The sequence below is a fragment of the Giraffa tippelskirchi genome, chromosome 10, assembly GCF_054371585.1.
Source record: "Giraffa tippelskirchi isolate mGirTip1 chromosome 10, T2T-mGirTip1v1.2.pri, whole genome shotgun sequence".
In the NCBI taxonomy this organism is placed as follows: Eukaryota; Metazoa; Chordata; class Mammalia; order Artiodactyla; family Giraffidae; genus Giraffa; species Giraffa tippelskirchi.
The window spans coordinates 24,622,673-24,641,848 of NC_137284.1; the positions used below are offsets into that span (position 1 = coordinate 24,622,673).

A 19,176-nucleotide genomic window follows, 5' to 3' on the forward strand; every position below is an offset into this window, starting at 1 on the left:
ACATAATATATGCTGAATAATTACATACTATTGAAGAAAGTTGCTTTCGAAATCTATTCTTGAACGTCTAGTCGGAGGGGTAAAGAAGACAACAAAAGGCAGGGAGAGGACCACAACATTTACATGATGTACTTCTCTTCTTCCTCTACCTATTCCTCCTTTTCATTTTTCCACCTCGTTCATGGAAGAAATCAGTTGCAGAAACCCCCCAGCACGCTTACCTAAGCCCACTGGACCTCCAGTAATCTCGGTATTAAGGATCATGGAAAGTAGCTGGTATCGTACACTATACTAGGTAGACTTTCCCAGGAACAAGGAAGGAAGAGGGCAACAAATTATGGATGGTCAACCAAAAGAGTGTACCTTCCAGTCCATGAGGATGAGAAAGCTTAGTGTCTTCTTTTGTATGCTCTAGGAATTTACTTGTTAATACAGATTCCTAGGAATACTCATCAGAGAGCTGAGGCAGTACAGACAGATTATAAACCTCTTTTAAGCTTAATAGAGATACACTTCTATATTTTTAGAATGGCATTTACTTTGATAATTGGCCTGGCATGTGTGTTTGTGTGTAAAATTAATTTTATTGAAGTGTAGTTGATTTATAATGTGTTAATTTTTTGCTGTTCAACAAAGTGATTCAGTTATATATGTATATGTGTGTGTGTGTATACGTGTATATATATATATATTTTTTTTCATTTTTCCATTATGATGTTTCACAGGATATTGAATGAGTTCCCTGTGTTATACCATATAACTTGTTTTTAATCCATTCTATATATAATACTTTGCATCTGCTAACCCCAAAGTCCATTCCATCCCCCCACCCCACCCTCTCTCCCTCTTGGCAACCACAGGTCTGTCTTTTATACCTTTGAGTCTGTTTCTGTTTTGTAGACAGGTTCACTTGTGTTATATTTTAGATTCTACATATAAGTGCTATCACATGGTATTTGTCTTTCTCTTTCTGACTTACTTCACTTATTACAATAATCTTTAGGTCCATCTATGTTGCTCTGGAGTAGGGTATAGCAACCCACTCCAGGATTCTTGCCTGGAGAATTCCTTGGACAGAGGAGCCTGACAGGCTACAGTCCTTGGGGTCACAAAGAATTGGACATGACTAAAGCGACTTAGCACGCACGCATTTTGATGCATATGGCATTATTTCGTTCTTTTTTCAAGACAGACTGGTATTCCTTTATAAATATGCTCCACATATTTATCCATTCATCTGTCAGTGAACACTTAGGTTGCTTCCATGTCTTGGCTATTAACAGTTTTGCTGTGAATATCGGGATGCGTGTATTTGAGTTATAGTTTTGCCTGGATATACGGCCTGACATATTTGAAGTATTCTGATTTTCAGAGTCCTAGACTAGCTGCATTAAAAAAACAAAACTACCTGTTACTGAGCATCTAGTATTATGTGTCAGGAACTGTGCAAAGCTTTCGAATTACATCTTTCTTAATATTCCCAACTCCACAGAAAGTAGGTAGCATCGTCTCTTTTTAAAGATGGGGACATGGGGTCTCAGAAGGGTTAAGTGACTTACTGATACCTTAGAGTTGCTTTATGTAGGGACTGGGGTTCAAACTCAGTATGAGTGTCTCAAATGCCTGCTCTTCCCTGTACCCTGAAAACACTGTCGCATGATTTCATTATGAACTTTGTATCCTCGGCCCTCTTTCTTTCAACCCTACAGGGTCTCTTTTCTAGGAAACATGAAGGGCATCAGCACCTCAGTGGTTGAACAATTAAACATAATCCTAGCACATTAGTTTTCTAGTGCTGCCATAACAAACTGCCACACACTGAGTGGTTTAAAACCACAGAAAAGCTTTCTTTCACAATGTTGGAGGCCAGAATACAAAATCAAGGAGCCAGCAGGGCCACGCTCCCTCCACAGCCTTGAGGGGGGAGCCATCCCCATCTCTCCTGTGTCCTGGGTGCTCTGGTGCTCCTTGCCTTGCGGCTGTGAGGTCCAGGCTCTGTCTCCAGCTGCACAAGGCCTTCTTCCTGTTATGTATTCTCTTCTTGAAAGGGTACCAGTCAGTGGATTTAGGGTCCACCTTAATCCATTATGGTGTCATCTTAACTAATGATGTATGCAAAGACCCTGTTTCATGATAAGGTCACATCCTGAGTTTCCAGCGGACATGAATTTGGGGAAGAAGCACTATTCAACCCACTATAGTTGGGGATGGAGAAGGAATTCAAAAGGAACAAAGGGAAATATTTGGAAAGCAGGGTAATAGGACTAGCACATTTTCAGGGTTCTATGTTTCCCTTTAATTCTATTCTCTTTTTCTCTGGGGCTTCGTGAGTCATCTGAGCCCAAGAGCACAAGAAAAGTCATAATCACATATTAAAATGGGAGCAAAAGAGACTTTTCCGTTTGACCAGTCTTCTTCCCAGATTCCTTGTTTTTCTGCACCATCACCTTGCTTCAGACAGAGAAAGACCAATACATTTGTGTCAAGAATCCCTGAAGGAAAAGGCAAGCTTCTGTGATAAAGAAAAACATCAACACAGCATTCGTTTTCTCTCCGTGTTTCATATTTAGACAGTTTTCTTCAGAATCTCTCTGGGTAGTTGTGGAACCTACACAATAGCCATCCTGCCTCTTCACAGCAAAAAGAGAAAAAGGTCACTTTGGGGATGGTTTTGTGACCGTTCTTTAAAGCCAAAGTCCAACAGCAGTTTCACATCTTTCTTTTATTCTCATTTTGGATATTTCTATTGGATAGGTGTTTAAAAGAAACCCAAAAACACTGGAGTGCAGTTCAGCTCTTCATTAATTTTGTAGCTTAACGATGCATTGCTAAATTATCCCTGTGGAACAAAACTAACATTTACTGAATCTGTATTGCTTAGCTGGTATACACCAGACACTTCATGCTCGATCAGTTACTCTTCCCAGCAGCTCTGCATGATGGATCTTATTGCTTCCAATTTTGGGCGACAATGCTGAGATTCAGAGAGCAAGCAACAAAGCTGGATTTGGATTCAGAGCCTTGGGGACATAAAGGAAAGTAAGAAAGCTCCTAGTAGTATCTTCCTATAATTATTGAGGAAGAGCTCATGGAAAATGCAGGCCAACATCACACCGTGATGATGTTGATGATGGTGGTAGTGGTGGCCTCTGCCATTTGTGGAGCATCCATTATGTGCCCAGAATAATTTCACAAAGTTTATTTCACAAAGATATTTCACAAAGTTTAATAACATTCACTGTATAAGTGTTTTCTGAATGTCTTTTTCATAATATAGTCAGTTTGGATCTGACGAAATCAGACACTAAACCTGGCTTTCTACTCCTAGTCACGCTATCATTGTCTGTTTTACATCCGCAGAAACTGTGGTGCAAAGAATTTGTCAAATCTCTCTGGGATTTGTATCCAGTACTAAGATTCGCATGCAGATCTGTCAGCCTCCAAAACTTTGTCTTTTCGATACAAACTTGATTGCACTGAAAGCATTTTCCTTTTCCTTAGAAGACAAACAAACAAGCACTTTTTTTAGCAATAAAAGATACATGTTGTTTGTAAAAAATTCATAAGTACAAACTAAGTGAAGTAAATAGTAAAATGCCTTCCATTTATCCTCTATCCAACTTCCCTGTGTAAATCATTGCTAATGGTTTAATATGCATTTTATAGATGTTTTTATGCATGGACAAATATGTGTAAATGATTAATATATATTATATATAACATGCCATACTTAATATATAGTACTGTATATCCAAATAGAAAAGCACTTGATTGAGTTAACTACACTGTGGTTTGTTTCTCCCTGCCGTGGAGGAATTAGAAAGGGTATATATTACAGAAAATAATAATAAAAGTAAAAGATTATTTTATGCAGATCACACACACACCAGAAAGGATGGGAACTGGCTTGTCTCGTTTTGCTTTTTGGTTTTGCTTCTGCAGTGATTCTGCCATATCTGTTCTACCCATATTCCTACTCATGGTTTTGAGTTGAGAATAGCTGTTGGTCCTAGAGACCCAAGCCTCTTTGCCAATGGGAAGACTTAGTACACTTGTTTTTCTGGGAACAGTTTAAGTGTCTACTGACAGATGAATGGAGAAAGAAGATATGGCATACATGTATATATTGCAATGAAATACGAGTCAGCCATAAAACATGAAATCTTGTCATTTATGACAACATGGATGGACTTTGAGGGCATTATGCTAAGTTAAATCAGGCAGACGGAGAATGACAAATACCATATGATTTCATTCATGTGAAATATGAAAAACAAACTAAAAAACGAATAACTGAACAAACCAAACAAAATCAAACACGTGGGTACAGAGAACAGAGCAGCAGTTACCAGAGGGGAAGTTTTGGGGATGCAAAATGGGACAAGGGGGTCAACTCTGTGGCGACAGAGAGAAACTAAATTTTTGGTAGTGCACACTGAAACTCCAATAGTTTGGCCACCCTCATGCGAAGAGCTGACTCATTTGAAAAGACCCTGATGCTGGGAAAGATTGAGGGCAGGAGGAGAAGGGGAAGACAGAGGATGAGATGGTTGGATGGCATCGCCGACTCAATGGACATGCGTTTGAGTAAACTCTGGGAGTTGGTGATGGACAGGGAGGCCTGGTGTGCTGCGGTTCATGGGGTTGCAAAGAGTCGGACACGACTGAGCGACTGAACTGAACTGACACAGTAGTGTATACAGAAATAGAAATATAATGTCATATGGATGAAATTTGTATAATGCTACCTCATTTTAAGAAAGAAGAAAAAGTTGGAGACTGAATCTCCCAGAGGGAACTGGGATTATAGGGCTTGGTATTTGGGAAGTAGTAAAAGTAGTCTAAGCTACGGTAGTTTAGCTCCAGGAGAGGGAAGATAGGGGCCTCTAGATTCTTCATTGATGTCTCCAAGAGTGGGTGAATAATGGGTATACAGTGGACCCCAAAATTCAGGTTCTAAATACTAGTGTACCTGCTCTTGGCAAAGATTTCAGCACCTGAGTTTAGCAGGTGAATGGCAGGGCTTCATACTGTTCATGGGGTTCTCAAGGCAAAAAAACTGAAGTGGTTTGCCATTCCCTTTCCTTGACAGTGTATTAAAAAGCAGAGACCTCACTTTGCCAACAAAGGTCCATATAGTCAAAGCCGTAGTTTTCCATTAGTCACGTACAGATGTGAGAGTTGGACCATAAAGAAGGTTGAGCACTAAAGAATTGATGCTTTCAAACTCTGGTGCTGTAGAAGACCCTTGACAGTCCCTTGGACTGCAAGGATATCAAACCAGTCAATCCTAAAGGAAATCACCGATTCACTTGGAAGGACTGATGCTGAAACTGAAGCTCCAATCCTTTGACTACATGACATGAAGAGCCCACACTTTGGAAAAGACCCTGATGCTGGGAAAGATTGAAGACAGAAAAAGGGGGAGACAGAGGATGAGAGAGTTGGATGGCATCACTGACTCAATGGACATGAGTTTGAGCAAACTCTGGGAGATGGTGAAGGACAGGGAAGCCTGGGGTACTGCAGTCCATGGGGTAATAAAGAGTTGGACATGACTTAGTGACTGAACAACAGCAAAGCAGGGCTTCAAGCCTCCTTTTAATTGGGCCAGAATAATAACCAGTGTGAAAATCAGACAGCCTTCGCATAAGGTTTTGCCTGAGACCCACAGAATCATGATAGAATCCCACAAAGGGCAAAGTGAGGTGGAGTGGATTTCAATAATAAATGAGATTTAGTTGTCCATTCTGGCAAATCGAGGGCTTACAGGGCTTAGAGTTGTATTTACTCTGACTTAGAAAATTGTTTCTCAAATTCACGCACTGTGTTAGATTGCAAAGAACATTTGTCCTTGAGCCTAAAGAACAGATTTTCAGATTTCATATAAGAAACTGGGAATGAATGCATTTTATATATAATTACTTCTTCCTCCTTCCCCCAATATTACCATTAAATAAATGTTGTTTTTTCAATTAAGGAAATGTGGCATGTCCCTAGGATATTAGCAAAATAACTAACATTTCTAATCTTCCTTTGCAGAACATTTCACCCAAGAATGATATCTGATGAGTCTTTCCATCCTTGCTTTAAGACATGGGCAGAAATAAACATGCCAGTTTAATTAAGAACTTTATACTTACTAATTTTTAACAGCTTTATTGAGGTATAATGTATGTAGCATAAAGTTCACCTCCTTAAAATGTATAGTTCAGGGAATTCCTTGGCAGTCCTGCACACTTCCAGTTCATGGGGCCCAGGTTCCATCCCATCCCGCAATATGCCGGGTGTGGCTAAAAAAATAACACCCCAAACAATCAAGCAGAAAAAACGACAGTGTTTTACTAACCCATACTAATTAGCACAAAAGCTATCTCAGTGAGAGTGACAAATTCAAACGAACAAAAATCTTTAAAATAAAAAAATACAGTTTAATTGTTTTAAGTGTATTTTCAGAATTGCACTTCCATTATAATACTCTAATTTTAGAACATTTTTATCACCCCAAGGAGAAAACTTGTATCCATTTCCTTGAACTTAGCCCTAAGTAGCCACTTACCTAGTTTATGACTTTATAGATTTGCCATCTGGATATTTTATATAAATGAGAACATAAAGCAGGTGATTGACTTCTTGCACTTAGCAAATGTTTTTGAGGTTTATCCATGACACATGCTGTTGTATGTAGCAGTGCTTCATTCTTTTCTTTCTTTAAATTTTTTTTTTTTTTTTGCACCACACTGCCTGTGGGCTCTTAGTTCCCCCACCAGGGATCGAACCCACACCCCCCTGCATTGCAAGTGCAGTTTTAACCCCTGACCACCAGGGAATTTCTGCTTCGTTATTTTTCATTACTGAAAAACATCCCATTATATTGATATACCACATTCTCTTTATGCAATCATCTGTTAATGTCTTTATGGGTTGTTTCCACCTTTGGCTGTTATGAATGATGCTAGTATGAATATTCCTGTGTGAATCTTTGTGTGGATATATTTTCATTTTTCTCAAGTGTATGCCTAGAAGCAGAATTGCTGGAGCATGTGGTAATCTTATATTTACTAGTTTGTGGAACTGCCGAGTAATTTCCAAATATTTCACATTCCCATTAGCAGTGACACAAGGGATTCAGTTTCTTTACTTTTTTATAGATAATTTCTGTTGTCAGTCTTGATTATAGTCATTCTGGTGTGTGTGACTTGGTCACTGTGGTTTTGCTTTGGGTCTCCTTCATGACTAAAGATGTTGAGTATCCTTTCATGTGTTTATTAGAGATTTATATGTATGCTTAGCAAAATGTCTATTTAAATACTTTTCCCATTTTCTAATCGGGTTGCTTTTTTATTACTGAGTTGTAAAGCTTTTTATATATTCTGGATTCAAGTTGCTTAAAAGATGCATGATTTGCAAGTATTTTCTCAGAATCTAGGAGTTGTGCCTTTAGCAATTCTTTATGAAGGAAGTGGCCTGACTCAGAGAGAGCTCCTTAAACCTCATTCCTTTCTCCTTTTCATACAGTCACTATGATAAATGAATATATCAACACATCATTACCTGCTTGTATTTCAGTTATAAGCTCTTCCCATCTAAGCTTTTGCCAGCTGCCTGATTCAATTAACTTTTCCTTTTCTTAATTCTCCTTGCTGTTGTTGTTCAGTCGCTCAGTTGTGGCCAACTCTTTGCGACCCCATGGACTGTAGCCCACCAGGCTCCTCTGTCCATGGGGATTCTCCAGGCAAGAATACTGGAGTGGGTTGCCATGCCCTTAACTAGGGGATCTTCCCAACCCAGGAATCAAACCCAGGTCTCCTGCTTTGCAGGCCGATTCTTTACTGTCTGAGCCACATATTATAAGGGAATCTTTCTGAGCAAGGAGATTGAGCATTCTTTCCTCTGAGGAGGTGAGAACTGAACTGAATACCCAGGATAAGCAAGTGTTAATGTGGCTAAGAAAGAAGAGCATGTGAAAGTGTCTGTGACCCATGGGGACAAAGCCCTTTTGAAACAGGAAATAAAGCACTGTGGTAGGAGCTGAGCAGACAAATGTGAAAATGAACTGAGGCAGTCAGGTGCAAGCAAACCCGTGACAGGCTGAGGAGGTTATATTAAAAATGTTTGTCCACATTTTAAGACCAGTGAAAAGTAACTGAGGGGTTTTACAAAAGACTGTAAGATGAGCACCTTTGAGGGAATTTGAAAGATGGTAACGATAACCCTATATGCGAGACAGAATAAGAGACACAGATGCATGGAACAATTTTATGGACTCTGAGGGAGAAGGTGAGGGTGGGACGTTCTGGGAGAATAGCATTGAAACATGTATATTATCATATGTGAAACAGAACACCATTCCATGTTCGATGCATGTGACAAGGGCTCAGGGCCGTGGCAATGGGATGATCCAGAAGGATGGGATGGGGAGGGAGGTGGGTGGGGGGTCCAGGAAGGGGAACACATGTAAACCCATGGCTGATTCATGTCAATGTATGGCAAAAACTATTACAATATTGTAAAGTAATTAGCCCCCAACTAAAATAAATAAATTTATAAAAAAAAAGAAAAAAAAGAAAAATGAACAGTGATTATAAGAGTTCCATTTAGAAGCTACAGGAAGAGCGCAAGTATTGACTACTTGGATGTGGCTAAGATGATGGTAGCTTCGATGAGGATGGTAGAAATGAAGATGAAAGAATGAATCTGAAAGACATTTAGAAAGAAAAATCAGTGAAACTTGATGGTTTGATAAGGGATTATGGTGCTAATTCTTCTGCCATGGTTTGACTGTAACTGTCTTGGTTTGACTCTCCCATTCTACCCCTTGGACCACTTAAAACCTCCCTTTTCCCATTTCTTCATTTAGAAAATATGGATAGTAGTATTTAATTCATATGAATGGTACAACACATTTAGAGCAATATCTACATCATAATGTCTGCTCAAAAATATGCTAAACAATTAAATGTGTTCATGTTTATGAAAAATTCCAATTATCAGAGATTTGTCTTTTTGAAAAAGTGAAGGAAAGTTAATATTTTCCTAAAAATTAAACACACTTAAGACTTGCCAAGTTGGACTATCCCCATTCCTCCCAGGCCCTTAACAACTAAAAAACCCTTGGATATAACACAACAAATGCCTGGGTAAACTCTGAAAGGTGGGTAGAAGAAGATGGACTACATAGCGGCTCTGGGAGATGAACAAGAATGTGTTGAGTTCTCTGGTTTCGTTTTGCTTTTGTGTCTCTCAGATGAGGAGCTGAAGAAGTCTGGAACCTGAATCCACAGATAGGCACAGAGGAAAGACTGCTCCTAGAGAAAGAACTAGAAAAGGGGGTCTAATAGAACAGAAAACCTTTCTGAAAACTCACCCTTCTTGAACCATATGACAGTAGGAAACCTTCTTAGCAGAAGCAGGTGGTGCTTTAAGTCCCTCTCTGTGGAAATGTCAGTGGGTCCAGCATGGAGCTGGGCCTCTCCTCCTGTTCAGCAGCACACAGACTGTGCAAAGCCAGGGCAAGGCAAGATTGATGGGTAGTCTGTCTCTCCCCAACTTCAGTGCCAGGGGGTCCATCAGAGCTTTCACCTCCACCCAGAATGGTCAAGGCTGTATGACGTGGAACTACCATTACATTTAATGCTGAAAGACTTTTTTGTTTCTCCAAACATTGGGCACAAACCAATGATAGTGTGCTTTCATTCCTGTGTGACATAGCACCGAAAATCTTAGCTGACAGAATAAAGTGGCAACACAAGGAAATAAAAAGCATGCAGATCAGAAAGGAAGAAATAAAGCTGATCTTATTTACAGATGATGTACTTGTCTATGGAGTTAATTCTGAGGAATCTACAGGAAAATTCTACAACTAACAAGTGAGTTCAGCAGAGTCACAAGCTGTACTAGATTAACACACAAAATTGATTTTATTCTTTATACTATCAAGTGATATATAGAAACTAAAATTGAAAACATAACATCATATACAATCACTCTGAAATAAAGTGAAATTCCTAGTTATAAATCTAATAAAACACGTACAGGATTTGTGTGCTGAAAATTGCAACACACCGATGGAAGAAATAAAAGTGTAGGTAAATGGGGAAAACATACTGTGTTTACAGGTTAGAAGGTTCAATATAGTAAAGATGTCAATACTCCACAAACTGATACATTTAATAAAATTCCTGTGAAAATCTCAACAAGATTTTCTCTAGAAATGGGCAAACAGTATCTAAAATTTATGCAGAAAGGGAGAAGAAATAAGATGACTAAAATAAAATGGAAAGGGTAAAGTGAAGGGAATTACTGTTATATGATATGAAGGCTTTCTATACTCACAATACTCATGGCAGTGGGGGATTGGCAGTGGAATACACACACAAATCAGTGAAACAGAATAGAGAATCAGGAAAGAGAAGAACCCAAATACAAATAATTGGTTTTTGACAAAAGCTTTTGCAATTCAATGAAGGAAAAGTAGCTTTTTCAACAAATGACATGCATAGGCAAAAACCTAAACTTCTTACCATATGCAAAAATAAGCTCAAAATGGGTCACACATTTATAATCTAAGAGGTAGAAGTACAAAACTGTTAAGAAAAAAATGGGAGGAAATCTTTGAGATCTCGGGTTAGAGAAAGAGTTCTTACATGTGATATCTAATGCACTATTAATAAAATGAAAAATAGGTAAATTGAATTTCATCAAAAGTAAAACACTTTGCATTGTGAAAGGCTGCAACCAGGATGAAAATACAAGCTAGAGACTGTGAAAATATCTGCAAATCACATATCCCAATGAAGGCTTTATATCTGGAATATATGAAGAATTCTCAAAACTCAACAGAAAAGAAAAAAGGTCCAATTATAAAATCAGCAAAAGACATTTCACCAAAGATATAGATGGCAAAGGAACATGTGGAAAGATGCTATCATCATTAGCTATTAGCAAACTGGCAAATTACGATCTCAATGCAGTATCATAATGCACACAATATGAATGACTAAAATCATGAAATGACAGTTCCAAATGCTAGCAATGATGTAGAGAAACGATCACTCATGCATTGATAGTGGGAATGTAAAATAGTACAGCCATTCTGAAAGTTCATTTGGTAGTTTCTTACAAAACAAAACATGCACCTAACAGATGCCCCTATAATCACACTCATGGATATTTATCCTAGAGTAACGAAAATATAGCCACACAAAAACCTGTCACAGATGTTTGCAGCACCTTTTTTTCAGAGTTGTGAAGCACAGGAAACAATCCAAGTCCCTTCAGCATGTGAATGGTTGAACAAACTATACATCGTTCCAATGGAATACTACACAGCAGTAAAAAGGGATGAGCTATTGAAGCTGCAACAGTCTGAATGCAACTCAAGGGCATTAAATCTATTTTTAAAAAAATCAATCTCAAAGTTTACTTAACTGTGTAATGCCACTGTATACCATTGTCTAAATGACAGCTATGGAGAACCAGATTAGCGGTTGATAGGGTCCAGGAATTGGGGGTAGTGAGGGATAGTGTGGATAGGTACAAACACAAAGACATAGCATGATTGTGGTGGTTGTGGTTACGCAAATTTATACCAAGTTAATATTGCTTACAACTACACCCATATGTACATAAACAAAACATGATTGCATTGGAAAACATGGTATGAACTGGATAGTTCTGTAGACTACTTAACAGTGATACACGAATGCCAGTTTTCTGGTTTAGATATGACGCTACTGCTGTATAACATGGCACTATGGAGAGAAACTGGGTGAAGGAGATAAGGGACACTTTGTACTACTTTTGCAGCTTCCTGTAAGTCAGTAGTTTTTTGTGGTTTTTTTTGTTTTTTTAAGGTAAAAGAAATTATCTACATTGTGACCAACATTGTAGATATCTGAATAGCTTCATAATACTCCGGGGTTTGGAAAGAATGCAGGAGAAAGAATGAGGATATTAGAGTTAGAGTCTTTGACATACAACTTACTATCTATATACAGATGCCAAACTCTAATTTCATCTGTGAAATATAAGACCTGCTCGGCATATCCCAGTGAGGTCACTATTACATTTTTTTTTTATAAAATGCAAACTAGATTACTTTGAACAAAGTGAAGCTGTAGCCAGTCAGATCCCAAATGTAAGACATTTGCAGTCACAGCTGAAGTGACTGTTTCAGTAGCTTGTTTGGATCCTGCTTAATTCACAAAGAAAAAGTGTGTTAATTGAAAATGGCTATTGATTACAATGCTACAGAAGTGGATGGAAGTCCTTCTGAGCCATCCCATGAAAAAGAGGAGAAAGGAGAAAGGATTCATGTAATAATGACAATGTTTAATGAGTACTCATTAAGTATCAGCCAACTAATTAATTAAATATTAATTAAATTAAATACTAGCCAGCATAACAATAATTATCATCAGTATGGAGAGTTTGATGCCAAAATCATTAGTTCTTTGTCCTGAAAGGTTTGATACTCCAAATTTACTACAATCATGCTGGTTTGTATGTCAATAATCCTAAACATAAACCCTTCACCTTCCCAATCTATAGTCTTGTTTCTTGGGAACTATAATTGAAGCTAAGCAAATATTTCTTTGTTTAATATCTTTAAAAGTGAAAGTGAAAGTCACTCAGTCCTGTCCAACTCCTTGTGACCCCATGGACTATAGAGTCCGTGGAATTTTCCAGGCCAGAATACTGGAGTGGGTAGCCATTCCCTTCTCCAGGGGATCTTCCTAACCCATGCATCGAACCCACGTCTCTTGCATTGCAGACAGATTCTTTACCAGCTGAGCCACAAGGGAAGCCCAAGAATACTGGAGTGGGTAGCCTATCCCTTCTCCAGCAGATCTTCCCAGCCCAGAAATTGAACTGAGGTCTCCTGCATTGGAGGCAGATTCTTTATCAACTGAGCTATCAGGGAAGCCCAATATCTTCAAAGAGGTATTCTAATTTAAGTGTATTCAGAGTTCTATCTGTTCACAGCTTTCCTGCCTGAACTTCCATTCCTTAAAGAAAGTTTTGTTAACCACATTAACCGCCATTCAACAATGAAGTCTGCTCACAAGTAACTAATAGTAGTGGGAAAAATAGGAGTAATACTATTACTAGTAGTAGTAGTAACAGTGATAATATAATAGTTTACACTTATTGAGCACTTACTAGTTACAATGCTGTAATAAATATCATATCTATATTAACTGAGTCCTCATCACAACCCTAGGAGATGGATTGTATCCTATTCACATTTTACATATGTAAACTAAGAAGACACTGGCTGTTTGAGTCACTCTAATGCCTATAGCTAGTAAGTGCCATATCCAGGATCATCTAACCCAGGCTGTGTGCTTCTAGAGCCTCTTGCCTCTATGTCCTGCCACCTCTCACAAATGCTTGTCTCACACTGTCTACAGTATCTCCAGCAGCTGGAAGGGGATTTGAGATTTTTAGGAGGAGACCATTTCTTCTGTGGCCATCTCTGTCAAACATAGTTTTGAAGGTGCTGATTACTTTGAAAACTTAGGCATGACTGAAGATAATAAGGGGGGAATGTTTTGAAAACCTTGTCCTTTGAGGATAGATTGAATTTTCAGTGGGTATTTGGGGCCAGTACAGGAAAAAAACGGTCTTTATTCTTGGCATCATGGGATCACTTCCCCAGTGTCTAGAGTCACAAGTCCAAACTCCTCCACTTAGTAGTTATATGATGTTAGAGTATTTAATAATGCAATCTTTAAATTTAACAATGTCTTCATTCCTTCATTGTAAAAATGAGCCTATCTCATGTGGTTTTTGGGAGAATTAAATGACACATATATGATAATGTTTAGCTCAGTTGGAGAAGGAAATGGAAACCCACTCCAGTATTCTTGGGAAATCCCATGGACAGAGAAACTGGTGGGCTGCAGTCCATGGGGTCACAGAAGTCAGACTCAACTTAGTAACTAAACCACTACTGCCACCATTTAGCCCAATGCTGGGCACTCTGGGTTCACTATTACTATGTGAAGTAGGGCTTCCCAGGTGGAGCTAGTGGTAAAGAATACACCTGGCAATGCAGGAGACAAAAGAAACCTGGGTTTGATCCTGGGTTGGGAAGATCCCCTGGAGGAGGGCATGGCAACCCACTCCAGTATTTTCGCTTAGAGAATCCCACGGACAGAGGAGCCTGGTAGGCTACAGTCCATGCGGTTGCAAAGAGTCTGACACGACTGAAGTGACTTAGCACAGCACATGTCAAGTAGAGGGAAGTAAAGTCTGGGTTATAGAAGATTTGCTATAGTTTGTCTTCTCAAAGTTAACTAGTTCATAGGGCAGTCATGATAAAACTTGCAAATCTCATCACCATATATTGTGATATCATTGCCTCCAAAGTGATAAAAGATATTAAATTTATTAAAAGCTCCAAGATGGGTTAATTTCATATGGTGTCAAGAGCACATGGAAGCCTGCATGGCAAGAGTGTTCATATGAAATGGTATTTGAAGCCAGGCAAGGGCATAGATTTTTCACTTCATTGTGAGAGTACTTTGAGTCCAGGAAACTCATGACAAGCTAGAGAGGTAGTAATTAACTTACACACTTGCAAGATAGTGATAAGGCTACCTCATCAGAGAAGGGGCTTTGCATCAAGAATATTGGGAGATAACAGGATCAATTCAGTTCAGTTGCTCAGTCATGTCTGATTCTTTGCGACACCATGGACTGCAGCACGCTAGGCCTCCCTGTCCATCACCAACTCCCAGAGTTTACTCAAACTCACGTCCATTGAGTCAGTGATGGCATCCAACCATCTCATCCTCTGTCATCCCCTTCTCCTTCTATCTTCAATCTTTCCCAGCATCAGGGTCTTTTCAAATGAGTCAGCTCTTCGCATCAGGTAGCCAAACTATTCAGAACTGATTTTCTTTAGGATGGACTGGTTGGATCTCCTTGCAGTCCAAGGGACTCTCAAGAGTCTTCTCCAACACCACAGTTTAAAAGTATTAATTCTTCGGTGCTCAGCTTTCTTTATAGTCCAACTCTCACATTTGTACGTGACTACTGGAAAAAACATAGCTTTGACTAGACAGATCTTTGTTGGCAAAGTAATATCTCTGCTTTTTAGTATGCTGTCTAGGTTGGTCATAACTTTTCTTCCAAGGAGCAAGCGTCTTTTAATTTCATGGCTGCAATCACCATCTGCAGTGATTTTGGAGTCCAAAAAAATAGTCTGCCACTGTTTCCATTGTTTCCCCATCTATTTGCCATGAAGTGATGGGACCAGATGCCATAGTCTTAGTTTTCTGATTGTTGAGCTTTAAGCCAACTTTTTCCCTCTCCTCTTTCACTTTCATCAAGAGGCTCTTTAGTTCTTCTTTGCTTTCTGCCATAAGGGTGGTGTCATCTGCATATCTGAGGTTATTGTTATTTCTCCCGGCAATCTTGATTCCAGCTTGTGCTTTATCCAGCCCAGCATTTCTCATGATGTACTCTGCATGTAAGTTTAATAAGCAGGGTGACAATATATAGCCTTGACATACTCCTTTTCCTATTTGGAACGAGTCTGTTGTTCCATGTCCAGTTCTGACTGTTCCTTCCTGACCTGCATACAGGTTTCTCAAGAGACAGGTCAGATGATCTGGTATTCCCATCTCTTTCAGAATTTTCCACAGTTTGTTGTGATCCACACAGTCAAAAGCTCTGGCATAGTCAATAAAGCAGAAATAGATGTTTTTCTGGAACTCTCTTGCTTTTTTGATGATCAGGCAGATGTTGGCAATTTGATCTCTGGTTCCTCTGCCTTTTCTAAAACCAGCTTGAACATCTGGTAGTTCATGGTTCACATATTATTGAAGCCTGGCTTGGAGAATTTTCAGCCTTACTTTACTAGTGTGTGGAATGAGATGAGTGCATTTGTGCGGTAGTTGAGCATTCTTTGGCATTGCCAAAGAATGGTTCGTGACATTGTACAGGAGACAGGGATCAAGACCATCCCCAAGCAAAAGAAATGCAAAGAAGGAAAATGACTGTCTCAGAAGGCCTTACAAATAGCTGTGAAAAGAAGAGAAGTGAAAAGCAAAGGAGAAAAGGAAAGATATACCCATTTGAATGCAAAGTTCCCAAGAATAAATAGCAAGGAGAGGTAAAAAAGCCTTCCTCAGTGATAACAGGATAGGTGTGTTAATTAACCCAATGGAGCAATCCTTTCTGAATGTATATCAAATTATTATATTGTACATTTTCAGTATCTTTCAATTCTATTTGTTATGTATGCGTTTATTAAGCTGCTGATGGGAGTGGGACGGTTGGAGACCGGAAAGACAATGGACCAGACTTCTGAAATGTATGATTCTGGAAATCACACATTTCACCACACTGTTGTTTTACCTGGAGTGCCCTTCTTGAGCATTTCTGGCTGAGAAAAACATGACCGTTTTTAAAAGGCTAGTTCAAATACTATGTCTTTCAAGAAAATTTTCTGCCTATGAGAAGGCATTTCTTCCCTCTGGTGAACTTATTTTCTGTTTATCTTTGTTTCTCGTCACCAGCATGGGCACACATGCCTGTTTGCCGAGGTCATTCTGAGTTATGCCTCTTATTCCAGTGCAGTTATTAGCAAAGTCCCCCTCCACTCTAAACTATGTTCTGTTTATATGATAAAAGATAAGGTCTCCTGCTTATAACTCTTATCGCTTCTCCCTTTTGTTCTGGTTAGTGACATATTGCTATCTGATGACCTCTATTAAAATGTTCATGTGAGCAGGGACCATATCTACTCATTTATATTCCCAATACAGACTCTAATAATTATTTATTAAGTGGCTTTAAATAAGTATATTGAAAACTCTTGGAGTCTAACCCTTTATTCTTAGACTTTTCTGTGTTCCTAACGTCTTCTGGTATTGCACCTGTACATATGATGTGCTTGCTAGGTCTGTAAACGTGGTCGGACATACACAGGGCTCTACTATTTCTGGGACAACCTGAAGATGATTTGAGCACTGACCAGAAGTGTGTCTTCATAAATCTCTCCTTACACTGCTTGCTAACCTGTGCACATGTCTCTTTGACAGTTTGAGTTGGTCTTCTGGCCTTAAGAAAAATTTTCTTTGAAAAAATGCAAGGTGTTAAGAACAATGGGCATGTTATCTACTTGACCTTATTGCTTGTGCGTGACTGAAACAGCTCTACTTTGCAGAATTTAACTTTTCTCTAGGACTCTTTAACCTAGTCCCTGTTAGGAAATTTAAAATAAAAAATTAGTGAAGATAGACATTATTTCACTTGATGGCTACATTGATCTAATTGTTTGTTTAACAAACTATATTGAGTGTTTAGTTTTGTTCAGTTAGTGTTGTTTTCTTTGAGGTTTCTAGCTGGGATTTCAACTCTTGTTTTATAGTCTTTTATGACTTCAATAACCCTACTTGATTTTTCTCCTTAAAATTTCTAAGTCATAGTAGCAGATGTTAAAGGGAGTAAAGGGCATAAACTTTCTCATGTTATTTATTTACGAAGAAGTCATCTAGATGAATATTAAAACTTCCCAGTGATGAGGGGAGAGTGTAGTTATCTGTGAAATCTTATTTCTAACTTGGAATCGGTTTCAGTCCATTTCATATTGTTAGATATACTTTCCCCTGTGTCTTGTGAATTAAGGATGCAGTGGCTATTTGAATATGTGTAACCATATTACTACACATTAGGCATCAGAACAGTAATTAAATTCTGAACCCTGCGAAAATGGTTAGTGCTCCTCTGACAGGCTGTATTTGCTGGGCCTTCCTTCTTAGTTTTACCCTCCTTGTTCTTTTGGAGAAGGATATTGAGAGGATATGACAGGTGGTTGGACCACGAGCTGGACCCTGGCAATCAGAGCCTCCACATGCAGTCCCTGTCCTTGTAATATATATTCTGGCCACTATTCCCACAGTGAGAGCTGTTTCAAGGACACAACCTTGAAAGAGCAAGGCATTGTTGAGACCATCAGGATGTAATACATGACTGAACCCCATTAAGGCCTCTATATATATAAACTTTTAAGATTCTGTGGGGCAAGTGCAGAGATCTACTGATCTTGCAGCCACCCAAGACCAGCCTCATATGTAAGTCCCCTTGCTTATTAAATCTGTGTCTAGCAGTCTGGAGTGTCTGCCTCTTTCTTTGGTCTCTCCTTGCTCTCTTTGTATGAAGGCCAGTTGCAGATTTTACCCAGGAAGCTTCCAAGGTTTCCAGCCAACATGTTCTTAAGAAGCCATGGACTCTCTCTTGTGGGTTTGTTTCTTTTCCTTTTCTTTTTCTCAACTTTACAGGAAGGTTTCCCATCCTTGGGACTGTTGACATCTCAGACTGGTTGAATTCTTTGTTGTGGTGCACTGTCCTGGGCATTGTTGAACGCTTAGCAGCATCCCTGCCCTCCATCCACTAGATGCCAATAACATCACCTTTCTCAAAGCACGACAACCAAGCGTATCCTCAGACATTGTCAAATGTTTCTAGGAGGAAGAAAAGATGCAGCATTGAACACCCCTCCCCCTCACCCCTTGAGAACCTGGCTTTGGAGCCTCTGCAGAAACCTTTGCAGCCATGAAAGAAGCAGTGACCTTAGAGCAGCACTTAGCAGTCATTGTCACTTGGATAAATCTCTTGACTTCTCTGACACTCAGTCTGTTTCGGTGCAAAATGAGGATAATAACATACATCTTCTAGAGTTGTTGAGATGTCAAAGTCCCAATGCATGGTAGTCACTTGCATTCTTACCTGGTGGGTTCTAGCTCCCTTTGCCAATGTCAGAGATTCCATCTTACGAAAAGCTGTCTCTCTTTCTTACCCTGCCCACAGAGCACGACGACTGTGGCAGCGGGCAGCACAACTGCGATGAGAATGCCATCTGCACCAACGCCGTCCAGGGGCACAGCTGCACCTGCAAACCAGGCTACGTGGGCAACGGGACCGTCTGCAGAGGTAGGCTGGTGGCCGTAGGGGTGAAGCTGCCTGTGAGCTGCACCCCCTGCCCGGCTCTGGGTGCTCCTATGACAGGTCCTTTGTGTCCTTCTGGTGACTGACCCAGGCCAGGGTTCCTGTCTCTGGTGGGGTCAGCGGGCAGGGGCCCTGTGCATCAGAGAAGAATAAAGATGCTCTGAGTCTGACTTTGGGATAGAAGGAAGAAGATATGCTTGTGGGTCAGGGCAT

The 19,176-nt window shown here is 39.6% G+C and overlaps 1 protein-coding gene across 3 annotated transcripts in view; it reads left to right on the forward strand.

The window, feature by feature from the left end:
• Positions 1–19,176, forward strand: part of NELL1 (neural EGFL like 1) — a 987,615-nt gene that overhangs the window by 602,453 nt on the left and 365,986 nt on the right. For all 3 annotated transcript variants that reach the window (XM_081533742.1, XM_081533741.1, XM_081533740.1), the window contains one exon: positions 18,826–18,948. In XM_081533742.1, coding sequence (XP_081389868.1) covers positions 18,826–18,948 — 123 coding nt within the window. The remainder of the gene's footprint in view (positions 1–18,825; positions 18,949–19,176) is intronic.